This window comes from Pungitius pungitius, chromosome 7, assembly GCF_949316345.1.
Source record: "Pungitius pungitius chromosome 7, fPunPun2.1, whole genome shotgun sequence".
NCBI classification, from domain to species: domain Eukaryota; kingdom Metazoa; phylum Chordata; class Actinopteri; order Perciformes; family Gasterosteidae; genus Pungitius; species Pungitius pungitius.
Window position 1 is genome coordinate 15,253,643 of NC_084906.1, and position 19,711 is coordinate 15,273,353.

Genomic DNA, 19,711 nt, shown 5'->3' on the forward strand with positions numbered 1-19,711 from the left:
CACACAGAAAAGGTCTGCATCATACTTTGTTTCACAGTTTGCAAATACACTCTTATAACCATTTTCATTTTTCGATATTACAGAGGACATTTTACAAACTTGGAGTTGCTATCCCTATGTCTCTGCCAATCGGTGACGCCGCCGCTGAGCTGACACCATACAAGAACAACTTGGCCAACCAGTTTATCTATATGCTCACCAAGGCTAATGCAGGTGAAAACATTTAGAAGAATAGGTTACATGAAATAGTCTCAACAATCAGTAAATAGTTGGCTTACTGATCAATCTTTTCCTCCCATTTCAGCTGAGTGTTCCATGGTCAAAGATACGCTGACCACATTCAACAAGAGGGAACACAGGATCGAGATGCCCCACTCTTGCTTCCAGGTCATGGCTCAGGATTGCACCGAAGAACTTAAATTTATTGTTCTGTTGAAGAGGGATCAAACAAAGAAAGAGAACTGGATCTATGTCAAGATCGACAACGTGTAAGAAGCAGTCTCTTAAGTAAATTGTTTCCAACTGTACATGAAAAAACTAAAACAAATCAAGAACTTCCATATATGTATTTCTGTTGTTTTCCAACAGTGAAGTGGATATGTATCCCAAGGACAGCGCTATCAAGGTCAACATTAACGGTGTAGAACTCAGTCAACTGCCATATGATCATCCCGAAGGTTTTTTATTCTATTAATTCAAATACAATTTATTTCATCATGCATCGATTTTTCAAATCCTGGAAGTGAAAAATCAAATGTTGAAATATTTTCATTTATTTTAGGTAAATTCCAAATCAGACAGAGCTCTGAGGGTATTGCTGTCTTTGCTCCACAATTTGGTCTCCAGGAGGTGTACGTTGATCTGGAATCAGTGAAGGTGATTGCAGAAATCCAACAACTATCTTTAAGCTTTAGATCTTTTCACATAGCTGTTAATAGATCAAACACTGAATTGTTTGTGTTTTTCCAGGTTCAAATTGTGGACTGGATGAGAAGTAAGACTTGTGGACTCTGCGGAGCAGCTGACGGCGAAGTCAGACAGGAGTTTCAGACACCCAGCAAACGCCTGACCGAGAACGCAGTCAGCTTTGCTCATAGCTGGGTTCTGTCTGGAAAAAGCTGCCGTGATGCCTCTGGTAATGAAACACTTGTTTCAACCTTTGCCATTGGGAGAATATAAAATAAATAATAACAATAAACTATTTGCATAATTGCTGCTGGAGATAAATATATTTTCCCCCCTTTTCAGAGTGTTATATGAAGCTTGAATCTGTGAAGCTTGAGAAGCAGGTGGTCCTCTATGGCCAAGAGTCCAAATGCTACTCTGTTGAGCCTGTGCTGCGCTGCTTGCCCAACTGTGTGGCAGTGAGGAAAACCACCGTCAATGTTGGCTTCCACTGCGTGCCCGCTGGTGAGTCAGCAAAAAAATTACAAAAACAAAACTGAATTATTCGATTATGTTTTTTATTAAGAAGTGCCTAATTGCTTTTTTTTTTGCAGCATCTAACGTGAACCGCTCCCAGGGTCTAAGCAGCATCTTCGAGAAGAGCGCCGACATTAGAGACACAACCGAAGCCCACCTGGCCTGCCGTTGCACCCCTCAATGCGCATAATCTCACTGACTTCAGTCTGATGACATCATACCATTTTTATTTCTAATTCTTTTGTTTTAAAAATTGAAAAAACATCTTTTAACTTTCACGTAAATTATTTACAATGGCAGTTACAAAATGTCAATAAAGCAAAATGAAAATCACTCATACCTCAAGAAGTCGTTTGTCTTTTTTACTCATGTTTAGTTAAAACAAATTCAACTGGCACATCCATTCAATCTTGTTAATGTTACACTAACTCCTGGCAACCACAAATATTTGCAGTACATTGTTTGTCTTCTTTTGGAATTTCTGTATTGACCATTTTCTTACAATTTATTGGCATTAAAAGGTCGTAAAACCCTTATGTCAAGAACAATATGGCTTCTGAAAATCATAAATTTCCAAAAATAACCAGCCTATCTTTGGCCTATTCATATTTAAGTCTTAGGAATACACATCTGCAACATCACATTATAGAAATTGATTACTGTCTTAAATATTTGAGCTTATTAAAGAAATAATATATGACAAAAAACCCATTTTGGATTAAATCCAACTAACCAACTATCTCAGTGAACACGGAGCCAGTACATTTAGAATGACAAGCCTTCGCAGCAGCGTCTCCTCTTGCACTAGAAGTGTCTGCTCCGGTTTTGCTAGTCGGTAGTACATTTGAATCAAAATTCAGGTCCAATGAGAAGATGAGAAAATCCTTCTTTTGTTTTGTTTTTGAAGAGTCCTGGTAAGTTAGGCAATATAAAGTCTGTGTGCAAGAAACTCGTAGTAAGTTTATGATGCAATCACATACCAGGATAACATTACGACAAAATACATGGGAATATACATTAGGGCTGTCAAAGTTAACGCATTAATTTTTGCAATTAATGTTAAATATTTGAATTTACGCTTTGTTTACTACGGTCTTCTGGTGTGCCATGAGTAAACAAAGTTGAACCCGAAACTGTTGCTAGCTGCACTAAGTTAGACATGAGAGAACAAGACAGTAGCTGAAGATCATGAAGCAATTACTCATGACTTACTCATTAAAAAAATAATAATAATTTGCGATTAAAAGGCAGATAAATGGGTGTCTCTAAACTTTCTCTCCACATATACTGTATGTTGGGCATCCTGTGCCACCTCAGTGGAGTGGAATTTGATGTGGATCTTTTTTAGCTTTCTATAAGTCTCTTTAATAATGCGTGCACATTTTAAACTTTAAGACACATTAAAGTACCACAATCAACCATTTATGATGTAATGGATCTTGTTATGAACAATTCATTCATAAATAACACTGCAGTTGAGCAGTATCACAAGTGTCACAAGTGTTACTTTTTGCAGAGGACTTAACTATCACAAAACGATGAATAATTATACCCACCAAAAGCAACAACGGTTTTCAAAGTCCGACATCTACCAGTGCAATGGTGACCCTCCCAGCCAATCCATGACTTACTACTTACATAGATACTGAATTTTGCAGGCAGGGGGATAAAAACATTAGCCCTCTGTTTCTTTTCTACAAATGATAAAATAGGTTCTCTAAGTAAGACTATTCCCTCATAATACACATTTTTGACTTGTTTAATACAACATGATTAATGTCCTCACTAAGAAAAAAAAAATCTATTTTTTTATATGATACCAATAATCAAAAAAATAACAGACCCAACAGTTATCAAAATACATGCACTGCATAAGTCACTTTGGATAAAAGCATCCACTAAATGACATGTAATGTAACTGTAATAAAGTGTAAAAGGTCATTTCATTTGGGTTATGCTGGAAGAGCGGAAAAAACTATAGATTTTGGACATCAGGCTGTTTTTGCCAGGATGTCAGGTTAAGACAACTCGCCTGACATTTTTTATTTGTGTCATTTGCTGTTTGTCTAATCTGTATAGTCAGGCCATGGTAACATAAACAGCAATGAAGGCTGATACATAGTAAAAGATTAATTTAAAGCAGAAAAACCTGGCTTTAAAAGGAAACCTCTCCCTGTAGAACTTCACATCCAAAAGCCATGAGGGTGATTTTGCTGGCCCTCACGGTAGCCCTTGCGGGTGAATATTTCTTTATCCATTTAAAACCAAATTAACTGATGAAGGAATTAAATTAAAAATATAATAATACAATGTTGTTGATATTTAACAATGATTTAGCAGAAAAAGAGACATTGTGTTCTTCAGGTTTACCAACTGTCTATCCAGTTAAATACAGTCGGTTAAATTTAATAACAATTGTAATTTATCCCCACGTATCTTGTTTGTTCAAAAATAAAAACACCAAAATAACTTTTCTTGATGTTCTTAAAACTTTAATATTTCTATTTTGCAGCGTGTCACCAAACCAATTTGGGTAAGTTGTTATTCTGTTACGTTATCAATATAACTCCAGTGCATAAAGTTTCTCAGTCCAGAATTGTATTGCAACTTCGCTATTCTGTCTTTTTCTCTACTATTTCAGCTCCCCAGTTTGCCGATGGAAAGACCTATGTTTACAAATATGAGGCATTTGTTATGGGCGGCCTACCCGAGGAGGGTCTGGCACGGACTGGAGTGAAACTACTGAGCAACATTTGGATCAGTGCAGAGGCTGAAAACACCTACACGCTGAAGGAAAGGACCATTTCAATGTTTTAGCTTATTTATGAGCAATGTTAAATGAACTGGAATAAAAAGGTGATTTATGAACAATCAAGTGTTTCAATTACTCAAAGTGCCATGTTCCTTACAGCTTGTGGACCCTGAAATCTTGGAGTTCAGTGGCTTCTGGCCCAAAGATGATTTCTCCCCAGCTACCAAGATAACTTCTGCCCTGGCTGCTCAGCTCACAACACCCATCAAGTTTGAATATTCCAACAGTGTTGTCGGAAAAGTATTTGCTCCGGCTGGCGTCTCTGAAACTGTGCTGAATATCTACAGAGGAGTCCTTAACATCTTTCAGCTGAACATCAAGAAGACTCAAAATGTCTACGAGCTGCAAGAGGTACAAATAACTCATTTTCATTGAGTTCTACTCACAAACTGCCGCAATACTTGGACTTACTGTTTGTTTTTATGTGAACTAGCCTGGAACACAGGGTGTGTGCAAGACCCACTATCTCCTCAGTGAGGACGCACAGGATGAGCTTATCCTGTTGACCAAGTCTAAGGACCTGAACAAATGCCAGAAGAGAATCATGAAGGACATCGGTTTGACTTACACAGAAAGATGTGTTGAGTGTGAGGCTGTAAGTGCAAATCCCATCTCGCTTCGCAATCTCTAATATGGTTTGCTTCTTGACCCACTGATGTGGTAATATTGTGTCTACTCATTGCAGAGAGGAAACAACCTTAAGGCAGCCGCTGCTTCTAACTACATCATCAAGGAAACATCCACTGGTGCTCTGCTCTTGAATGCGTCTGGTATTGAGATCATCCAGTTTTCCCCTCTCAACATTTTGAACGGTGCTGCCCAGATGGAGGCTAGGTAAAATGTTCATATTAAAAGGAAGAGTGCAATACCAGTGTTATCAACACTATATAAGTGTCACAGTACAGATTGATACTAATTATGTTCACTTGCAGGCAAAACCTGACCTTCCTGGAGATTAAGGACACCCGATCAGTGGCCACCAGCGCTGAATATCTTCACCGTGGATCAGTGCAGTACGAGTTCGGCAACGAGCTTCTCCAGACACCCATCCAGCTTCTGAGGATCAGCAATGTTGAGGCTCAGGTACTTCATTAAATGATCCCTCAAAATGTTCTTTTAATTAATCTTGTAGCGACAAACTTTAAAGCTAAGAGACTTTTTCTCCCGCAGGTTATTGAGATTCTGAACCACCTGGTGACCTTCAATGTGGCAAAGGTCCACGAAGATGCCCCTCTGAAGTTCCTTGAGCTCATCCAGCTACTGCGTGTGGCGAGACATGAGAGTATCGAGGCCATCTGGAATCAGTTCAAAGCTAAAGCCGATCACAGGTAATTGTGACTTTTGACAGCAGTGGAAAAAAAGGTTCCATTGATAATGCAATTATATATGATGTTGATTTTCCACAGGCACTGGATCCTGAATGTTATCCCCGCCGTTGGTACTTCTGCTGCTCTGAGGTTCATAAAGGAGAAGTTCCTTGCTGGCGAGCTGACTGTTGCAGAATCTACTCAGGCACTGATAGCATCTATTCACATGGTGACAGCTGACCTCGAGGCCATCCAGCTGATACAGGCAAGTTAGCATAATTCAATAATTTGTTTTGATAGTTGTAAAAATTGGATGCATTATCATTGTCACAATATCTTTTAACCCTTTTCAGAGCATGTTTACGGAAAACAAGGTCCAAGAAAACCCAATTCTGCGTGAGGTTGTCATGCTGGGATACGGCACCCTGGTTTCTAAATACTGTGCAGAGAACCCAGCCTGCCCTGCTGAGCTTGTGAGGGTATGTATCATTTTTGCAAGGGATTATATATGGGATAATATATATTACATCCAGTTATAACATCTAAGATGTGTTACATGAATGTTTTTCTGTCCTTCCACAGCCCATCCACGAACTAGCTGTCCAGGCTGACAAGACCGACATTGAGGGGCTCATTATCGTTCTGAAAGTACTGGGAAATGCTGGACATCCTTCCAGCCTGAAAACAATCACAAAGTTCCTGCCTGGCATTGGAAGTGCTGCTGCTGATCTTCCACTCAGAGCTCACGTTGAGGCTGTTCAGGCCATGAGGAACATTGCTAAGAGGGAGCCCACGATGGTGAGACTACATGGTCCTATTCCTTGTTATACTGGGAATGAATGGATAGATTTAAGGCAATTTTACTTACACACAATCTTTGTCAATCAGATCCGGGATATGGCGCTTCAGCTGTTCATGGACAAGGATCTCCACTCAGAAGTCCGTATGGTTGCTGCTATTGTGTTGTTTGAAACCAAGCTGCCCATGGGACTGGTCATTACTCTTGCCAATAACCTCTTGACTGAGAAAAGCCTGCAGGTTTCTAGCTTTGTCTACTCTTACATGAAGTCTATGACCAGAAACACCTCACCTGACATGGCCTCTGTGTAAGAATCATCAAATCTTGGATATTTCTTCCTTTTTGCAATTTGAACATGTTAGCATCAATAATCACGTGTGTTGTATTGTCCTACTTTCAGTGCTTCTGCCTGTTATGTTGCTCTGAGGATCCTCAGTCCCAAGTTCAACAGACTCAGCTATCGCTTCAGCAGATCTCTCTATGTTGATACTTACCACGGTAAGAGCATAATAGGATTATTCATCAACAGAGATTTTTGGATTAAAATAAGTTTTTAGATATGTTCGTGTTTTCTGCCCTGCAGACCCCTGGATGATGGGAGCTGTTGCCAGCGCCTTCTATATTAACGATGCTGCAACTGTTTTGCCAAGATCCATTGTGGCCAAAGCTCGTTCCTACCTGGCAGGAGCATATGCCGATGTTGTTGAGGTAATCATGTCTGACATAGCAAGCTTAAAGAATAAAATGCTTTTAATTTTTCATGTACATTTATTCGATATTGGGCATCTTCCGTCCATTGTTTTACCCCTTTGCACAAATATGGCAGCAAAAAGGACACATAACTAGCTAATAATGTGTCTTGCTGTATTAATATTGTTTTGTAAACCTTTTACATAGGAATCATTTAAAAAGTACTTACCCATCAAATGTGTTTTTTCAGCTTGGAGTAAGAACCGAGGGAATGCAGGAGGCCTTGCTGAAGGAGTTTCCTCAGAATGCTGACAGGATGACCAAGATGAGACAAGTTATGAAAGCTGTAAGTTTTGGGGAATCTTCAAGAATTATGTGATTCATTTCCAAAAGTTGAATGCAGTGTTCTAAATTATTTTCTTCTTTGCACAGCTTTCTGAGTGGAGGGCTACTCCTTCCAGCCAGCCCCTGGCCTCCGTTTACGTGAAGGTCTTCGGACAGGAAGTTGCCTTCGCCAACGTCGACAAAGCTGTTATCAATCAGCTTATTCAGGTACACCATTATCCTTTTCAACTTTACTGTAAGTGACTGCTTACTAATACATATGAAATAGACCAATAAATTGGTGTCTTATAAGAGATTATGTGCTTAAAGCTTGCCAGTGGACCAGCAATCAAAACCTATGGCAGAGAGTCTTTGGATGCTCTGCTGGCGGGTGTCACATTGCAATACGCTAAACCCCTGCTGTTGTCTGAGGTCCGTCGCATCATTCCCACCAGCGTTGGTCTGCCCATGGAGCTCAGTTTGTACACTGCTGCTGTGGCTGCTGCATCTGCTGAATGTAAGTTGCATTTGTGCAGCTTAACTGTCCCTGGTTTGACAAAATTCCAAACTATTAAAATGATTGCTATAATGTGTTTTCACAGTCAAGGCAACCGTGTCACCCCCACTGCCTGCTGACTATCATGTTGCCCAGCTCCTGAAGTCTGACATAAGCATGAGGACTACCATTAGCCCCAGGTAATATAGTTGTAATTTACTTGAAAAATACACACATTCTTCACATCAGTTTAACTATCAAAAGGATTCATCCGAAGAGATCACCCTAAAAAATGATGTGTTCTGTCTTTTGCAGTGTTTCCACACATGTGTATGCAGTTATGGGAGTGAATACTGCTTTCATCCAGGCTGTTCTGATGTCAAGAGCCAAAGTTCATACAACTATTCCTGCAAAGCTAGAAGCAAGAATGGACATAACTAAGGGCAACTTTAAGCTTCAGCTCCTTCCTCTTGAAGGTGTCAGTAAAATTGCAGCCGCACGGTATGTACTGGTCATCAAGTAACATTAATCAACCAGTTGGTTTGACATATTTGTACCCTCAAATTATTTTATTATCCAACAGTGTTGAGACTTTTGCCATTGCAAGAAATGTGGAAGACCTCGCTGCTGCCAAAATCACACCAATTGTTCCATCTGCAGTTGAAGTGTCGAGGGAGAGCTTCTCCTCAAAGATTTCAAGGATTGCATCCTCTCTGGCTAGTAGCCTCATGAGTTTGATTCACTGAACACCTTTTTCAACACAAACATTTACCTTTTTTCAAATTCATGTTATGACCTCTGTTGTTTTACAGTCGATATCATCCGAAATCCTTCAAGGTGACGCTCAAAGCAAACGGAGGCCCAAGGCCATCCAGAAGAGAATGTGTGTTGAAAGCCTTACCTTCGGTATCAAAGCTTGCTCTGAGCTTGAATCTCGCAACGCCACCATTATGAAAGACTGCCCGCTGTACAGCATGATTGGAGAACACAGCTTCTTGGTTGAGATTTCACCCGGCAAGTGAATGCATGATGTTGCATTTTCCCTTTACCAATCTTACAAAAGCCACTTTAGACACCTTGTAGCATTTCCCACACGCTAGCTTCCAAGTCATTTGGGTTTGTTTTAATCGCAATTGTGATAACTTGCTTGGCTTGTCATACAATGGCTTCTGTGGTTAATCAACAATAAATGCAGGATGTTCCAAAACACATTCAACAAAGAAAAGAAGCTTTTACAACACTTAAAGCCCAACTCATTCAAATAGGCCAAATTTGAATACAATTATAGGAACACTCTAAGGTTTACTAAACGTTAAATTGGTTGAGATGTGCCTCTCGCCAAAATTGCCCAAACCTGACACTAATTAACCGGTGCAATATTGCTAGGCCTTCTTGCACAAAACAAATTAAATAAGTATGTAAGTATTTTTGTTATTAATTGCTAAATGTACTCACTGCTGTTGTTTGGTTGCAGCTGCCGGACCAATCATCGAGAGGACTGAAATAGAGATTCAGTTTGGAGAACAAGCAGCAGAGAAGATCATCAAAGTGATTAATATGAATGAGGAAGACAAACCTTTGGGGGACAAGAATGTCCTGATGAAACTCCTGTCACCTGGTCTGAAGAACAGAACATCGTCTTCTTCCAGCTTTCGCTCAAGCAAATCATCTTCTGTGTCATCCAAGTCTTCCTCCAGCTCCCCTTCTAGACGCAGAAGCAAAGTGTCTCCTTCCAGCAGCAGTTCTTCCAACTCCAGCTCCTCCATTTTCAATAAGGTAATAAGGTAAGTCATAAAACCAAGACAACCGGACACAGCGTTTAGGAGAAGTTAGCAAAAATGTGTATTTTACAAAATTCAAAATGGAGGAATATATAGGTAGGTACATTTGCATACCATGATTGACTTTATTGTAGAGAATTTTCAAGAGGACATGTTTGCCAAATTGCCAAAAAAATGGCCTACTGCGGTACTTTTCAAATTTCTAGGCTGCGTTATAGAGACATTTCTTTATACCCAAGTGCGACCACCAGTCCTGATATGCATGCCAAATTTAAAGCCCCCAAAAAGGCAAAATTCCTTGGAGAGAATAATAATTCATTGAAATACAAGTTCCTCTACGACTAGTCATAGCGGGGACCCTAATTATTATCAAATTCTGCTTTTCCCTTAAAGGCCAAGTACCTTTCTAATACCCTCAAGCCTGCTGTGACCATTCTCATACATGCTGTGAGAGCCGACCACCAGGTTCAGGGGTACCAGGTCGCAGCTTATCTTGACAGAGCTAATGAGAGACTGCAGATCGTTTTTGCTAGCCTGGAAGAGAACAACCACTGGAGAATCTGTGCCGATGGTGTGAAGCTCAGCGACTACAAAATAATGGTAAAAAATTTGATTCGGGGATGTAACATTTGTACAAATCCATCTGATTCTTGAGATTGTAGCTTTGATTGAAATGTATTGCAGGCTAAACTCGCCTGGGGCCTTGAGTGCAAAGAATACGAAACTGAGATCACAGCTGAGACTGGCCGAATTGGGAAAGACGCTGCAGTCCGCATGAAGATTACCTGGGAAAAACTTCCAGAGTGCATGAAGCGCTTTGCAAAAAGGTAACCTTTGGCGATTTCAGTGATTTTTATTTTAAATTTTGTGAATTACTATGAATAAGCCCACAGTAAGAATGAAAAGTATCACGCTGATAGAAAACTGCAGGGCTGATGAGAGACTAGTAAAATTAATGAGAGTTGGGCAGACAATCACAATGGCCAGAAACAAAACCGAAAATAAAAGAAGTTTACTTCAAATTAAAAAGCAGTACACACTAAACCTGATAGAAAAACATGAAACAAAGGGGAAAAACAAACACAAAACTTTCTGGCAATCAGACTAATGCAACATAGTTCAGTCTTATACTACAAAGATCAGAATTCATTAGTAAGTGTGTGACTACCTAAAAACCTGCCTTAACTGCATCTGTATTCACATGAGGAATCAGTATACAACGGAATAAGATTGTGGTACAGCAAGCTTTCTGGTGTCCGTGTTTAATCCACAAAGTATTGAACGAACACGTTTGGGCAGTTTGTGAATGCAGGTACATCAGTAAGAACAACATAAGCTCAACAGTCCATGCTGTAAGCAGAAGCAGGGGAATGCTTTTGCCCGAAAACTTGAGAAGTACATTCTGTATGTCTTTAAAATGTACATTAGTCAAACGAACAGATTTCACATTATGTGTGTGAATTATTCAGCAAGTTTCAGAAAGCTCAAAATAATTTGATTTGATTTATTTTGGTTCTGTATTCCTACAAAGGGGCATGCAGCTTATCATACCTGTCCCATTAATATTCATAAGCCTGAACAATTTTCATTTTCTTATGTGACTAATATTGGAACTACAAACAAGACAGAGATTGTTGAACAAAATTCATTCTCATGGTCGTTCAACGTATATTTTTACCTGCAATCTGATTAAAGAGGCACTTTCTTGTTGAGTCAAAAATCTACTTTTGACATTGGAACTCTATAAATAACATGACCAATTCAGTCAACATCAAGATATTACTTTTGTGGTCTTTACATCAGTCAATCGTATTCCAACATTATCTTGACAATCAAAGGCTATTTATTCAAGAGCAACATATTTGACCAGCTATGGCGATTTTGATAAACTGGAATTGTTTTCTGTCCAAGCTGTTTCTTGTGAGAATGAGACAGCATAAAAAATGTCATTGCTTTGCAGTTTTGATTTTATCTGACATTTTTATTATTTAGCTACTGCTGAGACCATTTTTACAATGTTTTGGCATACATCCATCAATTGTTCAGCCGTGATTTTGCCCAATTTGCAAAAACAAAAAATATTGGTCTCACAAAGTCGATGTTATGTATTTTTGGTTGATGGCAATTCAGTCTAGTTAAACATGACCCACCCAATTAGCATTCTGTATTGAGTCATCTAATTACCAGAGATGACTCACCATGTTGAAACAGTATGTTTGTCTGTGGAGTCCTCTGAGAGGTTTATTTAGGCTTAGCAGTCTGGACACTACCCACAATCCTCCTGCAGACACACCTGTATAGGAAAGTCTAAAGAGCCTAGACTGAGTTGAGTCCAACATCAACCTTTAAAGAGTCTCCCCACATCAGCTCCACAGACACCAGCCCAAACGTGAGGATAACTCCCACTGCCAGTCTGCTGCTGCTGCTCCTGCTCGGCCTCTCAGAACCATATCCTATTGTTGATGAAGGAAGCAAAGCAAATAACCAAATGGACGAAGATGACAGTGTCGATGTCAGCACCAGGATTCTGAACTCCAACAACGATCCCAATGAGGCGCGGCTGGAAGGAGACTTGCCAGTTCCCTCTACCAGAAATGCAATGAAGTGCTTTTCCCAGCAGTGCCTCTGGCAGAAAGCCTCCAACGGCCTGGTGACGATTCCCTTCATCATCAGCAGTGAGTTCACCGACGCAGAGAAGCAGATCATTTACACCGCCTTGAAGTCCTTCCACACAGGCACCTGCATCCGCTTTGTTCCTCGTGGTAACGAGAACGACCACATAAGCATCGAGAACGGAGTCGGTTGCTTCTCTTCTCTGGGCAGAACAGGTGGCAGACATATAGTCTCTATCAACAGACAGGGCTGCGTCTACCACGGCATCGTCCAGCACGAGATCAACCACGCTCTGGGCTTCAATCACGAGCAAAACAGGAGCGACCGTGATAGCTACGTCCGGATCAACTGGGAGAACATCGACCCTCCAATGGCCTACAACTTCCAGAAGCAGGACACCAACAACCTGAACAGTCCCTACGACTACTCCTCCGTCATGCACTATGGAAAAAAAGCCTTTTCCAATAATGAGAGGGACACCATCACTCCCATCCCCAACGAAAATTCCCAGATCGGCCAGAGGGTCGGCATGTCTTACTGGGATATCACGAGGATCAACCTGCTTTATGAGTGCTAGCAACAAAGCTTCCAATCCGTTCTGATCCAAAGTTATGAACCACCAAAACAATAGGAACGTTTTCCAGTTATCTCTACTACATCAAAAACCAGAACCCGTGATCATTAGCAACTATAGATTTCACTTCCTGTGACAGTATTCTGTCCCTCATGTCTACAAACCTGTAATAGCTTTATCACAAACTAAGGTAAAATAAAGTTCCATTGCAGCATTTGTCCGTCTACATTCCCTCTTTTGTTTCCTCCTTTGATTCAGTAATTTGTCATTCTTCCTTTTCCTTCATAACTTTTGATTAATCACAACTTTGTAATGTCCCACTGAGGCCATTGTATTTCGACAAAACGCCTTAAAACACCTAACCCATGATACATTATTGAAAGTTGTTTTTCAGTATCTGTTTTGTGGCTTCCTCACCTAGTTTGTTACATATGCTTTAGTGGTGCAGTACTGTCAGATGATCTTGACAGTACAGGAACAAAGTGTTTTAAGACAGCGCTGTTAAACCTCCAACAACAAAACCAAGTAGTTGGTCAGTCTCACGTAGCCCATCCACAATCAAACGTTACCTACAGTGCCGAGGTTCAGACAGGACCAGCACCTGCTTCTGACTCGAGCAATACCCTAAATACTGCTGTTGACTCAAATATATAGGCTCAACCTCTCGGAAGACAAACCCTGACCTAAAACAATATAATTGACATTACAATGGTTTGTTTTGACTTTGGCAGTTTTTTGGCCTCTGCTCAAAAAATGCCAAACTATAATAAAACGTATAATAACTCTGCGCACGATGTGGCACTGGCCTGACGGCTACAAACGCGGCCCGAGAACGCCTGCGGCCAACTTCAAAAGGCGCTGAAAATATGCTAAAAATGATTAACTGCAGCAGCTCCTAGTCTTCAAATATTATAGAAAAATTAGAGTGAGTTTAGGGGTGCAATATATACATGTGCTACAATTGTGAGTCATTTGGATGTTGTCTGTCTTGCCAGGTTAATCCACACCCCTTGAAAAGGTCATTAACCCATATCTTCTCAAAACAATAAGATATTAGCACGGTTTTTATGATTCATAGGGGCATTAAACCAATAATGATCCAAAGAAGGTGTTGTGACAATCAGACGCAGCGTTTTGGAGAAATACGCAAAAGGTAAGTCATAAATCCAAGACAACCGGCATTTAGCATTTAGGAGAAATTAGCCAAAATGTGTTTTTTACTAATTATTAACTAGTTAATTAAAAATGGAAACTCTTGGTAGGTGCATTTGTATACCATGGTTGAGTTTTTTATAGGGCAGACTGAAGAGCACATGTGTGCCAAATTCCAAGTCAATTGGGCAGTACTATTCAAATTTCTAGGGGATGCAATAGAGACATTTCTTTATACCCAAGTGCGAGACCCCAAAATTATCACATTTTCACTAGTCCTGATATGCATGGCAAATTTAAAGCCCCCAAACAGGCAAAATTCCTTAGAGAGAATAATAATTCCTTGAAATACAATAGGTTCCTCTACGACTAGTCGTAGCAAGGACCTTAATTATTATCAATTTGTGCTTTTCCCTTGAAGACCAAATACCTTTCTAATACCCTCAATCCTGCTGTGACCATTCACATACGTGCTATAAGACCCGACACCAGGTTCAGGGATACCAGATGGCAGCTTATACTGACAGAGCCAATGAGAGACTGCAGATCATTTTTGCTAGTCTGGAAGAGGATAACCCCTGGAGAATATGTGCCGATGGTGTGAAGCTGAGTGACCACAAAATAATGGTAAAAAATTGGATTTGGTGATATAACATTGGTGAAAAAGTTTAACTTTGATTGAAATGTATTGCAGGCTAAAGCAGTCCACATGAAGATTACCTGGAAAAACTTGAAGCGCTTCACAAAAAGTTAACTTGTGGGCAAATCATTGATTTTATTTCATGTAGAACACAAAACAAATTAATGATGATGATTTCGAAATACTCTAGGTACTACGTTGAAAATCCACCATTTGTGTCACTATTATCAGGCGTCCTGGATGTAAACATTTGTGTCTCCACTACTTTCCTTTGTGACATTATGTCACTTTGATTTTCCTACACACATGTTCACCACACATTTTTTTAAAATAAAAAAAACCTTCATCTTTATCATTTATAGATGCTCTGACTTTCTTTCTTGCTACACAAAGTGCTTTGTCATACAGTTTGCTGAGTTGAAACCATACCAGAACAACTTGGCCGACTAGTTCAACTAGATGCTGACTAAGGCTAATGCAGGTGAAAACATTTAAAGGAATAAGTTTTATGAAATATTCTCAGCAATCAGTAAACAGTTAGCTTACTACTTAATAAATCTTTTTCTCCCATTTAAGCTGAGTGTTTCATGGTCAAAGATACGCTAACCACATTCAACAAGAGGGAACACAGGATTGAGATGCCCCACTCTGGCTCAGGATTGCACAGAAGAACTTACATTTATTGTTCCGTGTTGCGCTGCTTGCCCAGCTGTGTGGCAGGGAGGACAATGCTGCCTTCCACTGCGAGCCCACTGGTGAGTCAGAAAAGAAATCCCACAAACTAAAGCGAATTATTTGATGTCTTTTATGCTCCCTCCATTTTTTGCAGCGTCTAAAATGAATCGCCTCGAGGGTCTAAGCAGCATCTTCGAGAAGAGCGCCGACATTAGAGAAAAAGCCGAAGCCCACCTGGCCTGCTGTTCCACCGCTTCATGCGCATAACCTCACTAACTTCAGTCTGATGACATCATACCATTTTTGTTTCTAATTCCTTTGTTTGACTGTTCTTTTTAAGATCTTTTAACTTTCTTGTAAATTAGTTACAATGCTAATTACAAAATATCAATAAAGCTAAATTAAACCCGGGCACAGCCAGTCAAGCTGGTCAATGTTATACTAAGCATGTCTCCTTTTGGCAATGCAGAACACTGTTCCTCTTCTTACACAATCTCAGTAATGAAAAACATTTTTCTTACCATTATTGGTTTCTAAAACTCTTGAGTCAAGAACAAGTTCAGATCTTTTGTGATATGCCATATAATTGTCATTCAAACAATTACGGGAACAAGGGATTCAAAACATTGCATTTCAAATGAAATAAAAACATGTATTATTTTACAATAACAATGTTTACCATTGTATAGCAGTATAGTTTCTAGATACCCAAAGGTGCTTTACATAGGGCAAAGACAGACAGAACAAAAGTAAGAAAGTTATGTTTCATCCATAATGACTTAGGGTGACTTAGGTGATGTACTTGAAGAGTTGGGTGTCATCGCCGTAGCAGAGGAAATTGACTATATATCAACTATTCAATAACACTTGCGTGGAGGACCTTTTTGTAATTCTCACAATAGCAAAATCCTTGGTGTCTGCTCTGTCCTTTATTGCTGGGATTAATTGGGGATCATGAGGATTGTTGTGTTTCTTGGTGGCTCAAAAGCTGTTTGTGCTCTTGTAAAACGCAAGTAGTGTCCAAGGGGGTAGAAGAAGTTTCCCTTCTTGGTGAGCTGCTTGGGCTGGAAGTAAGGACTGGGGGAGCAAGACTAATCACAAAAATGTGTTTGTTTCTTCTTTCCGCCCAGACAGTATGACCCCATGAGACCTGTTTTTGGCCAACCTCCCGTTGACAAGTCTAGGGGACCACTGTCATCAGCTCGGGGGGATCGTCAATGTTTCTACTGTCCTACGAAGGGCTATATCATTACTGATTGCCTTTCTCTAAAGCGTATGCAATAGTTTCCGCCAATCAGCAGTGAGTGAAAATATTGAGAGACACTGAGAATTATCGTTGTCATGTTATTACCAATATTACCTTTGTCATGAGAATTGTCATAACTCGTTGTAAGTGTAGTTGTTAAGGCTCTGGAATGAGTTTCATACCTGCCCCTTTACTCAAAGTTAATGTTAGGTCCTAACATGTTTGGTCAGAGGATTCTTTACAATGTCAGTTCTACCTGCCTTACCTATTAAAGATGTTGACATTATAGGAAATAACCTAGCACAGGCCCAAGTCATGCCTGTCCAAGAGGTGCTAGAGAACCCTGATTTGGGCTGGATGGAACAGATGCTATCCAACATCTTTCCTGCTTGTGCGACTACTAGGGCCCAGACAAAAAAATATGGCTTGGACTTGACTGACGCAGTTGCCCCACACTTGCATGGCTAGGTCCAAAACCCCTGAGGTCCAACTTGCTGAAATTGGGTCTATTTTCAACACTCCAGAGAAGGGAAAAAAGGGAAAAAAGTAAACACATTCATTAATTGACCCCGAAAAGGATTGCCAGCTACCCGAACAGCTGGACTCGCTGGCCAACTCGCTTGCAACTGACCGGCGAGTTAGCGTGTTAGCTTGTTGTGGCTGCTAGTGTTGCCACCAGAGGCAATACCAGCGGCTCAACATTGCAATAAATAATTTTCTGATCCGACTTACGTCAGATTTTCCAAAACCATAAACCTTCCAAACAACAGACACAGCTCCTGTCTTGAGTACAGGTTGTTATTATGTATCTTTAATCTCTTGATGTTCCTCCTGTATTGCTCTTTTTTGTATTTTTCATGTTGTTACTTCTTGTTGTAAGCTGTACCCAGCATGCAGTTTGGCGGGGTAATTTTTAGAAATGTACAATTAGTGTTACAAATTATGTGTCACAACATCTTGTGTCATGGTGTTTTACCTTGTTAAAGAGTGTTTTGAAAGAAAGAAGGAACAAATGCATCAAACGTGTATTCTTGGGGTCGCGCAATTAGGGGATAAAAAAGTGCTCTCTAGCGCCACCATAAGTGCTCCCTCTGGGGACATTTTTGCCCACGTCAACCAAATTACTTGAACTTTTGCACACAGGTGCTCTTGGATGTCAATCATTGTATGCAAATGCACCTACCAATTTTTTTTGCCATTTTCAATTTTGTGAAAAACACGTTTTTGCGAACTACTCCCAGACGCTTAGTCCGATTTTTACGAAATCTTCAGAAAAATGATCATTGTGTCAGGAGCGGCTGCTGGTGCAGGTTGAAGGGAGGACTCAAATGCAGGATTTCTAGAAGTGTTCTTTAATAAACTGAAGACATGCACCAACGACGGGTAGACATAGACAATGACGCGACAAGGGACAACAGGCACACAGGGCTTAGATACACTAGGGAGGTGCAGGTGATTGGACATAGGTGGAAACAATCAGGCAATCACAGGACAAGGCAGGAAGTCCCCGGGAGCGGAGACAGGCGTCTTGGGGCCCACTAGGGCGGGGACGGCCGTCTTGGGGCCCACTTGGGCGCGGAGGTCTAGGACGTGGGGGTCGTAGGTGGCGTGGAGGAGGGCGGCCAGCTCCAGCACCTGCTCCCCGCGTGCGCTGAGGACTGAGGGCTGGACGCTGGCCTCCAACTGCGAGTCCCAAGCGGGTTCTAGAGAGCGGCGAAGGCGGTGGCCGGGACGCCGCCCGGAGCCTGCTGGCGAGCCGGGGTTGGCGTTACGTCGGGCAGCCAGCTGCACGCTGCGTGGCTCACCAAAGGCCAGACGGGTTCCCCAAAACGGATTTTCAAAATCGAACCCTGCTGAGTCCTTTCGAGGTCGCGTCATTCTGTCAGGAGCGGATGCTGGTGCAGGTTGAAGGGAGGACTCAAATGCAGGATTTCTAGAAGTGTTCTTTAATAAACTGAACGGGAAGGAGAATTTTTGTAAAACTACGTGGGTGTGAGCTTGCGTCCATTTTGGTCAATTTTTGACGATTTTCTTTAAACAATTTTAAATGTTATAACTCTAAGGAACATTGCTATTTCTGGCTAAGACCTTTACAGACCTTATGTGGAGTTTAGTTTCAAAAGTAGGAACTTGCCTCCATAGCGCCCCCTGGAGGTTTTAAACGAAGCAGCGCCGGCACCCTCTTTGACCTACAAGTATTGTGATTTTTTAACAAATGTATTTCAGGGAGACTTAAAAAAGTCTCTGAGGACTATGCTCTAATTTTTTATAATTTTTGGTGGAAAAAAAGGAAAGATTTCTATTGGCCCTAAACTGGCGTTGATTTGGGGCACCCAAAATTATCCACATAGACCAGGGCAGGAACTTCGCTGCCATGTGTGAAAAACTTGGCTCACACAAGACTCGCACTACACCATTCCACCCACAGAGCGATGGACTGGTTGAAAGGTTCAACCGCACGCTGGCGCAGTAGCTGGCCATAGTAACGGGTAAACACCAACGCAACTGGGATGACCACATTCCTCTTGTGCTAATGGCGTACAGATCTGCTGTACAGGATTCCACTTCTTGCTCGCCTGCCCTCCTCATGCTGGGCAGATAGATTCGGACGCCAGCTGAGATGATGGTAGGGAAACCCCCGATGCCTGTGCAAGTCCTCCGGGGCTCGAATATGCGAGGAAACTCCAGGATCGCTTGGAGTCTGCCCATGAGTTTGCCAGGAATCAGCTGCGCATTGCAGTCGTGAGGCAAAAGAGGAACTATGACATTCACACCAAAGGGAGGCATTTTGAGGTCGAGGAACTGGTCTGGGTGTATAGCCCGCAGAGGAAGAAAGGAAGGTGCACAAAACTGGATAGTGAGTGGGTGGGACCTTCTCGGGTTCTGGAGAGACTGGGAGAGGTAGTGTACAGGGTCCAGCTGTCACCGCGAGAAAGAAGAGTTGCCGTGCACAGAGACAGGCTGGCCCCCTACAGGGGTGCAACAAATCCACAACGGCAGGAGTGTGGGACACAAGAAGGGTGGGCCACTACACTGGCAACTCCTCAAACACTTCCTGATGAACCCAGTGTCTCACCTTGCCCAGCACATGTTGGACTTGATGCCCCTGGCTCGGGCTCCCTATCCTCTGACTGTGGCCCTAACCATCTTCCTTCCCAGGGACAGAGGCGGCCTCAGAGG

At 41.4% G+C, this 19,711-nt stretch overlaps 1 protein-coding gene across 3 annotated transcripts in view; it reads left to right on the forward strand.

Annotated features, from left to right (window-relative positions):
* The window catches only part of LOC119217229 (vitellogenin-2-like), a 40,633-nt gene extending 27,601 nt beyond the window's left edge, over window positions 1-13,032 (forward strand). Inside the window, exons 28-34 of one of the 3 annotated variants that reach the window (XM_062563276.1) lie at window positions 84-213; window positions 305-488; window positions 589-677; window positions 782-876; window positions 970-1,135; window positions 1,249-1,410; window positions 1,500-1,761. In XM_062563276.1, coding sequence (XP_062419260.1) covers window positions 84-213; window positions 305-488; window positions 589-677; window positions 782-876; window positions 970-1,135; window positions 1,249-1,410; window positions 1,500-1,612 — 939 coding nt within the window. In that variant the 3' untranslated portion in view covers window positions 1,613-1,761. Of the gene's footprint in view, window positions 1-83; window positions 214-304; window positions 489-588; window positions 678-781; window positions 877-969; window positions 1,136-1,248; window positions 1,411-1,499; window positions 1,762-9,522; window positions 9,635-10,024; window positions 10,232-10,315; window positions 10,459-11,998 lie in introns of those variants that run through there. The other 2 variants (XM_037470715.2, XM_062563277.1) reach the window with 2 other exon arrangements.
* The last annotated feature ends 6,679 nt before the right edge of the window (window positions 13,033-19,711 follow it).